The sequence below is a fragment of the Poecilia latipinna genome, unplaced genomic scaffold, assembly GCF_001443285.1.
Source record: "Poecilia latipinna isolate Pla-1442-1.1 unplaced genomic scaffold, P_latipinna-1.0 Scaffold460, whole genome shotgun sequence".
NCBI lineage: Eukaryota > Metazoa > Chordata > Actinopteri > Cyprinodontiformes > Poeciliidae > Poecilia > Poecilia latipinna.
The window spans coordinates 82,962-95,517 of record NW_015113076.1 but is presented as its reverse complement, the minus strand read 5'-3'; the positions used below and the strand labels follow the sequence as shown (position 1 = coordinate 95,517).

Genomic DNA, 12,556 nt, shown 5'->3' with positions numbered 1-12,556 from the left:
CACGTGGTACAAAGTTGCAGGACAACTCGCGCGTAAGGTGTTTGATGATATTATTTAGGTTTTCATTATATTTTATTCAAAGTCAGTAAATGTACGAGTTCTGTGAAAAAATTAGACCCTGTATGAAGCCCCTTCGGTTTCTTTTCAGCCAAATCTTAATGTATCGTTATTTAATACAAATTATAGCACAGCATTAAGAGAATCAAGCCAGGGGTGTCACACTGGCTTGAGGACCACTGTCCTGCAGTTTTTAGATGTCACAGGTACAAAAACACTGGAATGAAATGGCTTAATTACCTCCTTCTTGTGTAGATAAGTTCTGCAGAGCCTTGCTAATGGCCTAATTATTCTATTCAGGTGTGGTGCAGCAGAGGCACATCTGAAAGTTGCAGGGCAGTTGGCCTTCAGGACTGGAGTTTGACACCTGTGATCTAAGCTATTAAAACTTAAGAGAAAAATTTCTGTATATCATAATAAATAAATAAAAATCACCTTTTCGAGTGAAGGATCAATAAACGCATGTTCACATCCGTTAAAATGCATAAGATTACACAGGTGTATGACACTAGATGCACATGGTTAGAACTTGTTCACTCAGACATGCCGTTTAAAAATTTGATATTTAGTTTCATCTTCTCCTGACTCCCATTTTTTTCCTTTGTAAAGAAAATTAGCTGCAAAATTTCCTCTTGAAACATGATTAGAAAACAAAATTAATATTTTTCAAAAATACAATACCATTTACCATAGACAAAGTGAAGTCCTATATATGTCCAGGTTGTTAAACTCAACAAGATCAGACTTTCAAGTTGATCTCAAATATGAATACAGTAATTAGATTCTGTATCTAAACTGAAGGCCAAAAAATATTATTTAAAAATTACTTTAAGTTGATATAAATTTACAAAAAAAAAAAAATATATATATATATATATAAAGCACTTATTAAAATATAAACCACTGACACCATATTTAAACAAACACAAACAATTTTAATTAAATCTTCATCCCATCTTGCAAAAGATATTCTACCAAAAACTTCTGAACCTCTTTGTCAGCAACTTGGCTTGAAGCTTGAAAGACATTAGTAAAAAATAAATAAATAAATAATAAATATTGGAAAATACCATTATCCATATTGGCTTGATACATGGTTTCATTCTGCTTGATGTCCCAAATACTGGCAGAATGTAAACACCATCTTGGTGGTCTGCTCTGGACAAAGAAGATGTTTGAGTTATGTCCATTTTAATTAAAATTATATTAAGCTGTAGCAAGACGTGCTCATGAACATCTGAGATGACATGACCACAGATAAAAGTAAATAACTTCATTATAAAAAGCAGCCAAAGTTTTGTGGAACACATTTTTAAAACACATTTACCAAAATTATTCACTGCCTTCAGACACATCTAAACCAGAGTGAGTTCCTCAATCCGCAGGGTTTAATGTAGTGTCAGCCCACTCTTTGCCACTATAACAGCTTCAGCTGTCCTGGGAAAGCTGTCCACTTGGCTTAGGAGTGTCTTTATAGAAATATTGACAATTTTCAGTCAGGCACTGACGTCTTGGAAACTTTACTTTACACTTGGTAAAGCAAGGCTTGGCTGCAGCAGCTCAGGAATGGAAACTCAGTCTGTGAAGCTCTCAATACACTCTTCAGCTAAAGTTTGGAGTTCTGTAGCTATTGACCCTGCGGAAAGTTGGCGACCTCCATACACTATGTCCCTCAGCCTTGGCAGACCCTGTTCTGTGATTTCAAGAGGCCTACCACTCTGTTGCTGGGTTGCAGCTGGAGAAAATGATGCAATTCTACAAACTCAACCCCAAAAAAGAAAAAGCTGAAAAAAAGAAGAAACAAAATTATACATCAATTAAGCTCCTCCTCCTGTTGTCTTGATGTCCTGCACAAAGATCTGATGTCGTTGTATCAACCTTCCTGAATCAGAACCAAACATTTAAAAAGCAACATTTAATTTTTGTGCTCCACTAAAGTGGATCAAATTTCCAGAAAACTGCAATGATGCTGAAGCAACGAGTTCCTTTAAACAAAGGCCAAAACCCAAATCTGTTTAAAGCTGAAATCGAAGAATACCTGGGACATAATAAAGTGTAGTCTGTTTTCAACTTGTCATCGTTTACCTCACTTTGCAAGGTAAAGTTTTTTTTGCTTTTTTGTCGTTTTATTTTTCTTCTAAAAATGTAAAGAACTTGCCTTGTGGCTGGAAATGGGCTATGCAAATAAAACTGCCTTGCTGTTGTGTCCTATCACTTCCACTTTGTTATAATACCACCACTAGTTGACTGTGGAATATTTAGCAGCAAGGAAATTTCATGCTGCATGGTCGCCCAGTTTGTAGCACTGTTGACTTGCAGCAACAATGTCCTGTGGTTTCTTTGCCTGGAGATGTGGGTACTCCAGCTTCTCCCCACAGTCCTGAATCATGACTATTAGGTTAATTCAATTCAAATTAAATCGATCAAATTAATTGGTCTCTCAATTCATCTCTTTAGGTATGTGTGTGTGCATGGTTGTGCTGTGTCCGTAGTATTTTTAGTTTAAATACATTTAAACTTGAACTTCATCATTCAAGTTTATAGTGGAATAAATTTCTTGCTGGATTTTTAAAGCATGCTGGGGGGTTTTTGTGTGAAAAATTCATTTTTTCTAATCTTCTTGTGTGGAGTGATGGTTGGTCTTCAGATAGGGCTTCAGATGAGCTTTCATGTTGTGTACACACTGAGCCTTCCGCTCCAGGATCTCATCCAGCTTGTGGACAAATTCCACAAAAGCCTGTTGGACCAAAGGACAAAAATTAGGATGCACTAAAAAAAAAGAAAGAGTGAAAGCCATCAGTTATGAAGTTGGTTTTGTCGAACCAGATCATGCTGCTGGCAAAGAAGTTCCCCCTCTTTGTGACAAATAGCTTCCATCTCTTTCAGCTGCTCCAAGTGGACCTCAATAATGTGCAACCTGGGAGCACATTGAGTTAGAGTAGTTTTGTTCAAGAATCAAAACACTGTGTCACATTTAATAATTCTTACCTTGCGTGGTCCGATCTGTCCACGGTGAACAGATGGATTGTGAGTTTGATTTGCTGGTTGCTGCTTTCTTCTCTACCCAACTCAGCAGGATTGAACTGCTCAGCATCAACTCTTGAGATATTGTAATAATTTGCCTGTGCTGAGTTCAAGAAGCCATATTGAGGCTCTGAATGTTGCTTAGATATGTTGGTTTTAGAGTGTATATTATGTGTACATTCTAGTGAATTGTGTGTAGACTGAGAGCTACAATCCTCAGTGCTTTTGATTAAAGATGAAGCCTGGGACTTAATTATGGATGCAGTTACATTTTTTTCTAAAGTTGATAGTTTTTTCTCCTTGTTCCGCTGGTCTTGGATGGAGAAAGGTGTATCTGTACCTGAAGAAAAAGACTACCTCAGATTCTTAATAAATATCAAAGAGTTAATTTATATCAGTAATTCAATTCAAAAAGTGAAACTCTGACACAATATACATTCACTACACACAGTAATTAATTTCAAGCATTAATTTATATTCATTTGAATGATTCTTATATCTAATAAATTACATTTTTGGAGGAAAATTAGAATATTACATAGGAGCAACAACAAACGATTTCCAACACAGTAATGTTATGGTAGGTGCAATATGGCTGCTGACTGGACACATGTCCAGCAGACGGTCACTGACATAATTTTCCTCAACAATGACGTGAAATCACAAAATATGAATGCAAAAGAACCTGATTGATCACAGAGTTCTGTATCCAGGCATGTTGAATGGAAAGCTGAGTGATCAAAAAGCTGCAGAAGGAACAAGAAATATAAAGCCACCACACATAGCTGTATCTGTGGCGTGAACCACAACCGTCCCATCAATATAAACCTAAACCAGAGACGGTGTTAGAGATGTCGCATAAGGCAAGTAAGGTGAAAAAAAGTTGAGTTTTTATTAGTCTTTAGTAATATTCCTATTTTCTTAAAAATAAACACACACTTTGGTTTTCCACTGAGCCTAAGCTTTAATTATTCATATTAACTGAAATAAATGATTGAAATGCATCTTCCGGTCTGTGGCGTTTCACTTTTTAAAATGAATCACCGAAACTAATGAACTTTATATGATATTCTAATTTATTAAGATTTATTTTCTTTTACTGAAACGGAAGCAGGGTCTCTCTTACCTCTTCCATCGACAGTGATTGCGATGCATTTCTTTTGCTCATGGTGACCAGCTGCTGTTGCAGTGTCATATGTAGCAGACATATTCATCTGGGCGTTCTTTGAGCGGGGCGGCTCCAATGGAGACAAGGAAAATTCTTTGTGTGGACCAGCAGGCTGCCGCTGCCGCTCCACATGAAGCTGGGAAATGCTGAGAGGATCTGTAAAGCAGCTTAAAGAATCTCCAGAAATATCAACGTGAGGTAAAAGAGACATTTTGCTGCTGTTTTCACATACTGGGGAAAGTGCATTAAATTGCAGATGAAGATTTTTGCTGTAGTGGTCAGACACTCCTTTCTGCTCATGGCTCCATGCTTTGTCTGTTGTTTGCCGTTTCTGCAGATCCACATCCCTTTTGACCTCTGAATCAAGGCAACCAGACAGGTGTGCCTCTGTTTTTGTTGGGATTTGCTTGGACTCCACTTCTGTGCTTCCCATCCAGCAGTCCCTCAGGTGTCCCCCCTTCATACCAGCTAGCCTCTCCTCCTCCTTCCTCCCAGCTGCCTCAGTCTTCACCTTCCTCTCGTTTACACACTTATCGTCATCAGCAACATTCTTAGTGTGGTTTGCAGAGGTTTCGGTTTGCACATCTGAAGTCTCTTCTAAACAAGGATCGGTTTGGGTAGAGAATGAAAAGTTAGACGAGTGCAGGAGGAAAGACAGAGATCCCCGAGTAGAGGAAGAGAAAGACGAAGATGAGAGAGGATGGACACATGAAGACATTGGTGAGGGTGAAAACTGCTGCAGCTGCTGATGATACTCTCTCAGATGCCTCACTTTCTCTTTTTCGTCAGCTTTGTGTAGTTCTCTTTCTTTTAACTCCTCTTCTTCCTTGCATGTGTCTCTACAGCTTACAGCCTGTCTTCTCATTTCTGCCCATTCTGGTTCCTCTCTCTTTCTCTCTTCCACAGTCTGCTGATAGTTCTCCTTTTCCCTGTGGTAGAATCCAGATTCCCTTTTAGAAAAAGTTAAATCTTCCCCTTTAACAGCTCCATTGTTTTGTTGTCCCAACATTCCCACTGCTCTGGTATGTTTCCCTTTAACACAGTGACTGTGAATATCATTGTACGTTTCATTTTCAGTTCTCCCATCCCGTCTGACCTCCAGCCCTCTACTCAAACACCTGTCTTCAGTCTGTGCCAACGACCCTCTAATTGGGCTAATATGTTCAAGTTCTATGACCTTTCTGTTTCTTGATTTTGTTTCCTCTAAACAAGAAGGTTTTGTGGGTGTTGAGCAGAAAACTGGTTGTGATATGTGTGGGCTGAAATTCTTGTTCTGATTCCCTAGCTTTGGATTTTTAGAAGTCCCAACATTTCTTCTGTTCCCTGTGTTGCTGTTGTCAGACCGGGCCATTATGCTTCTGCTTCTTTTTCTTCCAATTGGCCCATTTTGTCCTCTCAACTCCTTCACACTGTAAGAAATTGAACACATGCGATGCCTTATGAAAGTCTTTATACTACTGAAACGTTTCCATATTTTCTAATGTTACAACCATAAACCTCAATATTTTTACTGAGATTTATAAAATAGGACATAATTTTAAGGTGGAAGCAAGATGATGCAGCATATTCTTCGACACTGTCCTCTTTCCCCTTTACTCCAATACCCATAAATATAATCCAGAGCAATGTGCCAGCATCTCATGAGACAAGTAACATTAGCCTCTATTTACCGTTTCCTTCCCCTTTAAACTCTTACCGATCTGCATATCTCAGAGTATTGAGTGTGTGTTCTGTTGCTGAGTGACCCGGTGAAATGTTGGCAATCATGCATGTCTTCGAGTCACCAACAAATGAGTCCTTTAAAACCTAAAATGAGAATGAACCAGTTTAGTTTGAAAACAAACTCAAGAATATGTGTGGGTCAAAGTGGAAACACAATAAAATTATCTGTCCTTTTATTATTAAGTTACATCAGCACCTGAGTGAGTTTGCTTTGTCGGAAAGGAGTGTGAGATTCCTCTTTGTCCAGAGAACGGATACATTCTTTCAGCTGTGGGGGGCAAGCAGCTATTAGATTTGTGGAAAAATTAGATAGACTATTGCTGCTTTCATAGGATCTAAAAAGAAAGTTAGCAGCCAAGTACTGAAATTACATGTATAATATTAGCTGATCAAAACTGTTACTAGCTTTAAAAAAGCAGGTAGTCTCTGTTTATGTGTTTTAAAAGAAACGTGAATTTGGAAAGAGATCAGCAAGGATCTCAGAGGAGTCACTGTTGCTACCCATCACTTTGAGAATGTTCTTCAGGCCTTATTTAAATAATTTCAAAACCAATAAGGTGAAACTGATAAATTTACACAGAACACAGTTGCAATAGGGAATTTTACAAGCCACTGAATAATAAGATGTACTTAATTTTTAGCAACTTTTTCTTCCCAATGACTGTTTATAATTAAATATGGTGAAGTATATCTGAGTTTGTGAGAAAGTTTCTTACAGCCAGCAGGCTCTGGTTGATCTCAGCTCCCTCCATGCGACTCTGCTTGTTTGGTTCTTTGGCATCTGAAGCTCTCTCACTGCCTGCCAGGTCCACAAACCATATTCTGCACACACGCATACACAAACACGCAACAATTAGTTTTATCAACTTCCCACAAAACATTAGAACTATTGGATTGTCAATTCAGGTGATTAAAAAAAAGAAATTAAATCATCAGGAAGTTGGTAAAACACCAGATCTTCTTCTGGCAGCCATGTGAAATTGTGTTTTCCATTTTCACTTGGCAGATTGAACAGCACTCTGTGAGAAGTAAAACTCTTGGGATATTGCTTTAAACTTCTCTACAACTTTCTCACGCTAATCAGGTAACTATTGAAGGCAATAAGGAGAAATTGGATTTTATTTAAGACTGTCAGAGTGAAGGGGGAACACAAGTGCATGCCACACTTCACAGATTTTTATTCTTAAAATAAAACAAATAAATGGTCTATGACATGAAATCCCCCTCAAAAAACATGCTCAAGCTTTAAAATGTTATGTGACAAAATGTGAAAATCTTATTTTGTGAGAAATTTTGAAACCTTGAAAAAAAAAAAAAAAGTCACACTTGGCTTTGAATCTCAGATAATGATTGCCAGGTCGTGGCAATCCAGATATATTCTGAATAATGCCAAAAAAATAGAAAGGTTAAGTCTCTCACCTTCCAGCTATCTGGTGATTAAGATTCCTGAGCTGAATTTGAAGCAAGGCATGGGATCGAGAGGAAAGAGGATTCACGCCACTTGTCCCTTGTGTTCGCTCAGCTGTTCCCTGTGAAATTACCTTAAAGCAGCCAGGAATGCAGAAAAAGGAGAGCAGCTTAAGAGAGAGACCATAACATTACAGACAAAAGAGTGAAGTTTAAGAAAATATAATTTAATGGTAGGTAGGAGACAACTACTGGATCAATGAGGATGTAACCACATATCTATTATTTCTCTAGACTAAATTGTTTTGTACCTTTTGACAATTAAAGAAGACTTTCTCATAATGTAAAGTATTTGAGTTCAGTTTAAAAGCTTGGTTTAAGTTTCATACCTTGTTGGTTGGTTTGCCATTTGCTCTGGACTACACATTGGGTAAATTACTAATTGTATGAAAGAAAGGATCAAACCTCCAGCAGTGAGCTGACTGAATCCACTCGGATGTCCCGCAGACCTGAAATGTGAACCACTTTCTTTCCATCCTCCCTGGCAAATAACCTTCAATGGGGGGGGGGGATAGGTAATATACTCTGGTCATTATAGAAAAACTAACTGTTCAGCAGAGAAAATATGGGGGAGACATGTTGCAGTGAAAACACATACCAGATAAACCACGTAAGATAAAAAAAAAAGCAATACATTTGAAACCAATAACCTTTTCCTGTGTTCCAACAAGTCGTACAGCTGGCCGCAGTAGATTTCAAAGAAGCTGACATAAACCAGTAGAGATGCGCTTGTCGCAGACAGGTGAGCAAAAATGTCCCGAACGGCTAGAGCATATAAGCCAGTTCCAGTGGGGGATGAACCCAGCATGGTGTGAGTCTTTCCTGCACCTGTCTGTCCATACGCAAAGCAGGTGGCCTTGCCTCTGTGGATGCACACAACACAAAGAGAAAAGACACTAAAGAGAGGAAGCTTAAACACTTCATGCTGTTTTATTTAGAGGGAAGAATGTGATCAACTGGACAGCTCAGTAGGCAAGAGCCAGTAGGAAACGGATCTGATTGCTTTTATTGAAAATATCAATCAACATCGTTATTACTTAAGGGTCTTTAAAGTAATATCTACAACATTTGCTCTCTGTTATTTAAGTTTGACACACTTTTAGTTTCCACACCATGACAGTCCATGTTTTTCTTGATCAGAATTATTTCCAAAAACACAAATTTGTCATTCATGTAAGCAATAAGGGGGAACAGCAGGTGGATTCTTTGTGCCAGTTGACTAGCAGTGCACAGCAGCCTGTGGTGAGAGGCAGAGCTGCATTTGTCTATGTGCCGCACAGCTGGAGAACAACGTCAAAGTGGGGTAAAGCTATGATGAAACTTTAAGAATCATTTCACAGTAGTGATTGACCCCGGTCTACAATGCACATGCCTTGCATGGCAATCTAGTGGTAAACACCTACCCACTGAGCATGTGCTGTACCAAAGGATACGCTGTTTTCAGATAGACCTCTTCATTGGAGCACTCCTCTCCAAAAACCTGGTCAAAATGATACCTGTGCTGCAAAACAACAGAGAACCAGAACAAATTAAGCATAAAAATTAATTTTTTTTTTAGAATTACAAAATAAAGGAATCAGATTTTTTTCTCTTTCTGCATATCTACCTGTAATATGTACTCTGTGAGATCCACAGCTTCTTTGCTTTCGTGCACAACTGCCATACACTCTCCACTCGGAGTTGTCACAACATCTACCTCTCCTCTTTTGCACTCTGCAAGAGTTAAAGGTCGTTTCCTCACACACACGCTGATCCGTTGTCCTTCCCCATGTCTGCTACAAAAAGCAGAAATCATACCGTCGTTATGTTTCTTAGGTTCATGCAAAAGTATTCATACCTCTGACGACTGCAAACATGAAAGTAATTTAATTGGATTTTATAAAATGAACCAAGACCAAGTAGTCCAAATCAAAATCTGAAAACAGTGGAGTCCACTTGATTTCAGACAAGTTTGATCTGATACCCTTAAATAAAATTGCCTTCAGAAGTTGCATTAACAATAACAGTTCTCTTTTGTGTAATTTTATCTGAGTATTAATTAGAGAATCTATGATTTGAAAATAACTGTTGTCAGACAATCTGACAAAGCTGAACTATTAAAAAAAATCAACAATAATTCAGCTGGAGATGCTAAAAAGATATACAAAAGGTCCGACAGCAGTAATTGCAGCAAAAGTTGAAAGTACTGTCTAAGCAGGGGCCATTTGACAAATGCATGTCACTCCTCTCAAAGTAATTTAATTTTTACCATTTTTGTAAATCGTGTATCGTTTTCTTTCCACTTTAGAATTATGCACTGCATTGTGTTGTCTGTCTCACAAAAAAACACAAAATGGGTGAAAAGGGCTGTGGACACTTTTGCACTGATACTTGCATATCGACTTTCTTGCTAAGTGAAACTGGTACTTGTTATCTTGTTGTGTAGAAATATAGCAATGAGGGTAGAACTGAATAGCACTTTACTTTGCAGCCTGAGGAGGACTCAGAGGTAGTCCATAATTGTAGCCGGCTGTTGTTTTTGCTTCATAAATAGGCGTGGGCTTGGTAACATCTGCAGGGCTCTTTTTCTTCCTGAAGATTGTCTTTCTGTCTTTCTGTGCTGATGGTTTGTTAATAAGTGATTCCGATGTTACTGCTGCTGGGGCAGGATTCAATTTGTTGAATGTCTCACTCTTTGGTACTAATCTGATGTGAGAGTTGAGCACTGAAGATTCCCGTGTGACGTGCAGCTGGATGCTTTGTCCATTGAGAGGATCACATGAACAGCTACGCTCATTTAGCTTACTGTTTTTGCTTTGTCGAAGGTCACACACCACAGCTTTTCTGTTGTGAAGCCCCAGTTGAATGGGTGTGGCTGATCCATTTTCATGAACTGGATCATCATTCCTGTTGTGACTTGCGTAGACATAAATGGTGTCTTCAAAATGAGAACACAATTTCTGGTCTGTGTTTTCAGAAGAGAAATCCAGCCGTCTGCGAACATATGATGGTCTATCACTGAATGCATTAGAAGCAGCTCCACTTTCATTCTTATCCCTTCTCACATCTCCATTGGTGTTTCCATACCCATCAGGACTGAAGCTATTATTAGAAGGAAATAGCTCATTGTCTTCTTCATAATCGCACTTATTATAAATCCCAATATCGTCATTTCTAAGGCTCCTTAGATCAAGGCTTTTAACCAGTTGGACCAGCTGGAAAAGGCGAGCTCTATCCTCCATAGAGCAAACTCCCAGGAGGGGGTAGTCCTCCATGCTCAGTGTGGAAAGATGGGCTGCCCGGTAAACACCCATCAAGGTGAACCTAAAAGACAAAACAACAGAGAAAGATAAGTGTATCATAAGAAAAATCAAAGCAAACATGTGGACTTGACTGATCTGTTTGCTTACCTTGAATAATGACGCTGAAGCCCAGCCGCCGACAGACAATTGTACAGGCAAACTGTCATTTCTCCCTTGACTTTTTTTCTATTTGGTCCTCCACTTTGTCAGACAAGTGGATAAGTCAGCTTGGCTTCTGTCTATTAGGAAATAAATAGAATGCAAAGTGGGTAGCTAGCATTATTCTGCATTGAAACAACAACAGCAGCAACATAAAACACTGTCCTGTCCAGTAAAAGTGATGACCAGTGGTTTCTCCTGGTGTCATTACTACCAGCATGTTCTGTTGACTGGAAAGTAAAGCACTGGGCTGCAGCACGACGCTGAAACCTGACACTGGTGCAGGATATAGCTGGGGCCTGCACCAGTGCAGCCGCAACATATTTCTACATAGTGGCAAACGTGACAAATATAGAAAACACAGACTGATCAACTGTTGACTTCTACTGTACATTGGCTAACGGCTGCAACCAGTCTTACTGATATAAGGTGTCCTACAATTAGTCACTTGGACATTATTAGACCTTCCATACGTTTTTTAAACCTAATCCTTGAAGGACCGCAGGGGGGGTGGTGCTTATCTCCATCTGACACTCAGAGGGAGTGCGCCCTCTGATTGGGTCACCAGACCCACTGGACACTTCTTTAGTTTATGGTGCTACTACATAGGAGGGCTGCATTTCCTAAAAAACTGTAATATTTATAAACTTAATTTTTTAAAATAGTTAATCAATTGAGATGTTACTGCTGCTGAGGGTCTGATGCATTGATTTACATCTAAGAGAAGTGGTATTTATGTGGATCTATACAAGTTCTACAAAATACTTCCTAATATCCTTGTTTAAGGCGGCTGGTTTAGTTGCCAGAATGGCTCTTAAACTGTGATACAAGAAGTACCATTGGTGGTACTTGGACTGACTTTAATGGTAGTCAGGGGAAATGTTGGTATTAATTATTTTCAACTTAAATACAACTAAATTATTATTAATATTTATTTAGCTTCTAACTAAATATTTTGTTATTCAGCTAAATATTTAGTTAGCAAACTAGATATTTAGCTGCAAGGTAAATATTTACTTAGCAAACTAAACAATTAGAAACCTAAATGTTATTATTAGCAAACACAATATTTAGTTTATCTTCTAACTAAATTTTTAGTTTGCAAACTAAATATTCATCTTCAAATTAAATATTAATTAGCAAGCTAAATAATGTTTAGCTTATGAACCAATTATCAGTTAGCAAGCTAAATATGTAGCTTCAAATTCTGCTCCAACCTAAATATTTAGTTTGAAGATAAATATTTATATGGCTAATTAAATATTTAGTTTTAAGCTGTGACATTTATAAATGGATGAATAACGTGGTGAAAATATTACTTTGAAAATGAACCCCTTTTTCCTTCTCTTATGACAGGGTAAATAATGTATTGCTGTTAATTTTTGACCGTGTAACTTTACAAATGACACTCAACATTTTACAGTTTTCTATCATTTGGGTAGCTGCAAAACTCATAAAAGCTAGAAAAAAAAATTGAAGATAAAACAAAATACACTTACCCAAGACGTTTTAGTAGCACAGAAAGCTAAGAACGGGACGTTAAGCTGACATTAATATTTCACCAAGTAGCAGCCTGACTGACATTTCCGTACACAGACTGAATCTCCATAACGACGGAAACAGTTCGGCGCCCTCTCTTCCTGCTGGAGCACAGCCTTAGTCAAAATAGACCTTGTCA

The 12,556-nt window shown here is 38.3% G+C and overlaps 1 protein-coding gene across 4 annotated transcripts; it reads right to left on the bottom strand.

The window, feature by feature from the left end:
* Positions 1–2,581: 2,581 nt before the first annotated feature.
* LOC106951456 (kinesin-like protein KIF24) lies at positions 2,582–12,467 on the bottom strand. Of its 4 annotated transcripts, none has more exons than XM_015039010.1 (15): positions 12,378–12,467; positions 10,828–10,954; positions 9,902–10,741; positions 9,045–9,213; positions 8,842–8,939; positions 8,089–8,301; positions 7,844–7,931; positions 7,391–7,512; positions 6,688–6,793; positions 6,168–6,239; positions 5,946–6,055; positions 4,208–5,658; positions 3,046–3,421; positions 2,881–2,974; positions 2,582–2,794 (listed from the first exon to the last, which is right to left on the bottom strand). In XM_015039010.1, exons 2-15 carry the CDS (start codon positions 10,884–10,886, stop codon positions 2,669–2,671), a joined length of 3,924 nt encoding a protein of 1,307 aa, XP_014894496.1. In that variant the 5' UTR covers positions 10,887–10,954; positions 12,378–12,467; the 3' UTR covers positions 2,582–2,668. The 4 variants fall into 4 exon arrangements, with proteins under 4 accessions (XP_014894496.1, XP_014894498.1, XP_014894497.1 ...); XM_015039012.1 differs by having other exon boundaries at positions 9,045–9,210; XM_015039011.1 differs by having other exon boundaries at positions 10,828–10,958; positions 12,378–12,460.
* Positions 12,468–12,556: the final 89 nt, after the last annotated feature.

What these genes read in the sequence shown, in the direction of transcription:
- LOC106951456 (XM_015039010.1), bottom strand. Translation starts at nt 10,886, where the DNA reads ATGACAGTTTGCCTGTACAATTGTCTGTCGGCGGCTGGGCTTCAGCGT. An exon ending in AATCACCAGATAGCTGGAAG is followed by an intron (nt 6,794 to 7,390) that starts GTGAGAGACTTA and finishes GCGTGTGTGCAG; the next exon opens with AATATGGTTTGTGGACCTGG. An exon ending in AATCACTGTCGATGGAAGAG is followed by an intron (nt 3,422 to 4,207) that starts GTAAGAGAGACC and finishes CTTTTTCTTCAG; the next exon opens with GTACAGATACACCTTTCTCC.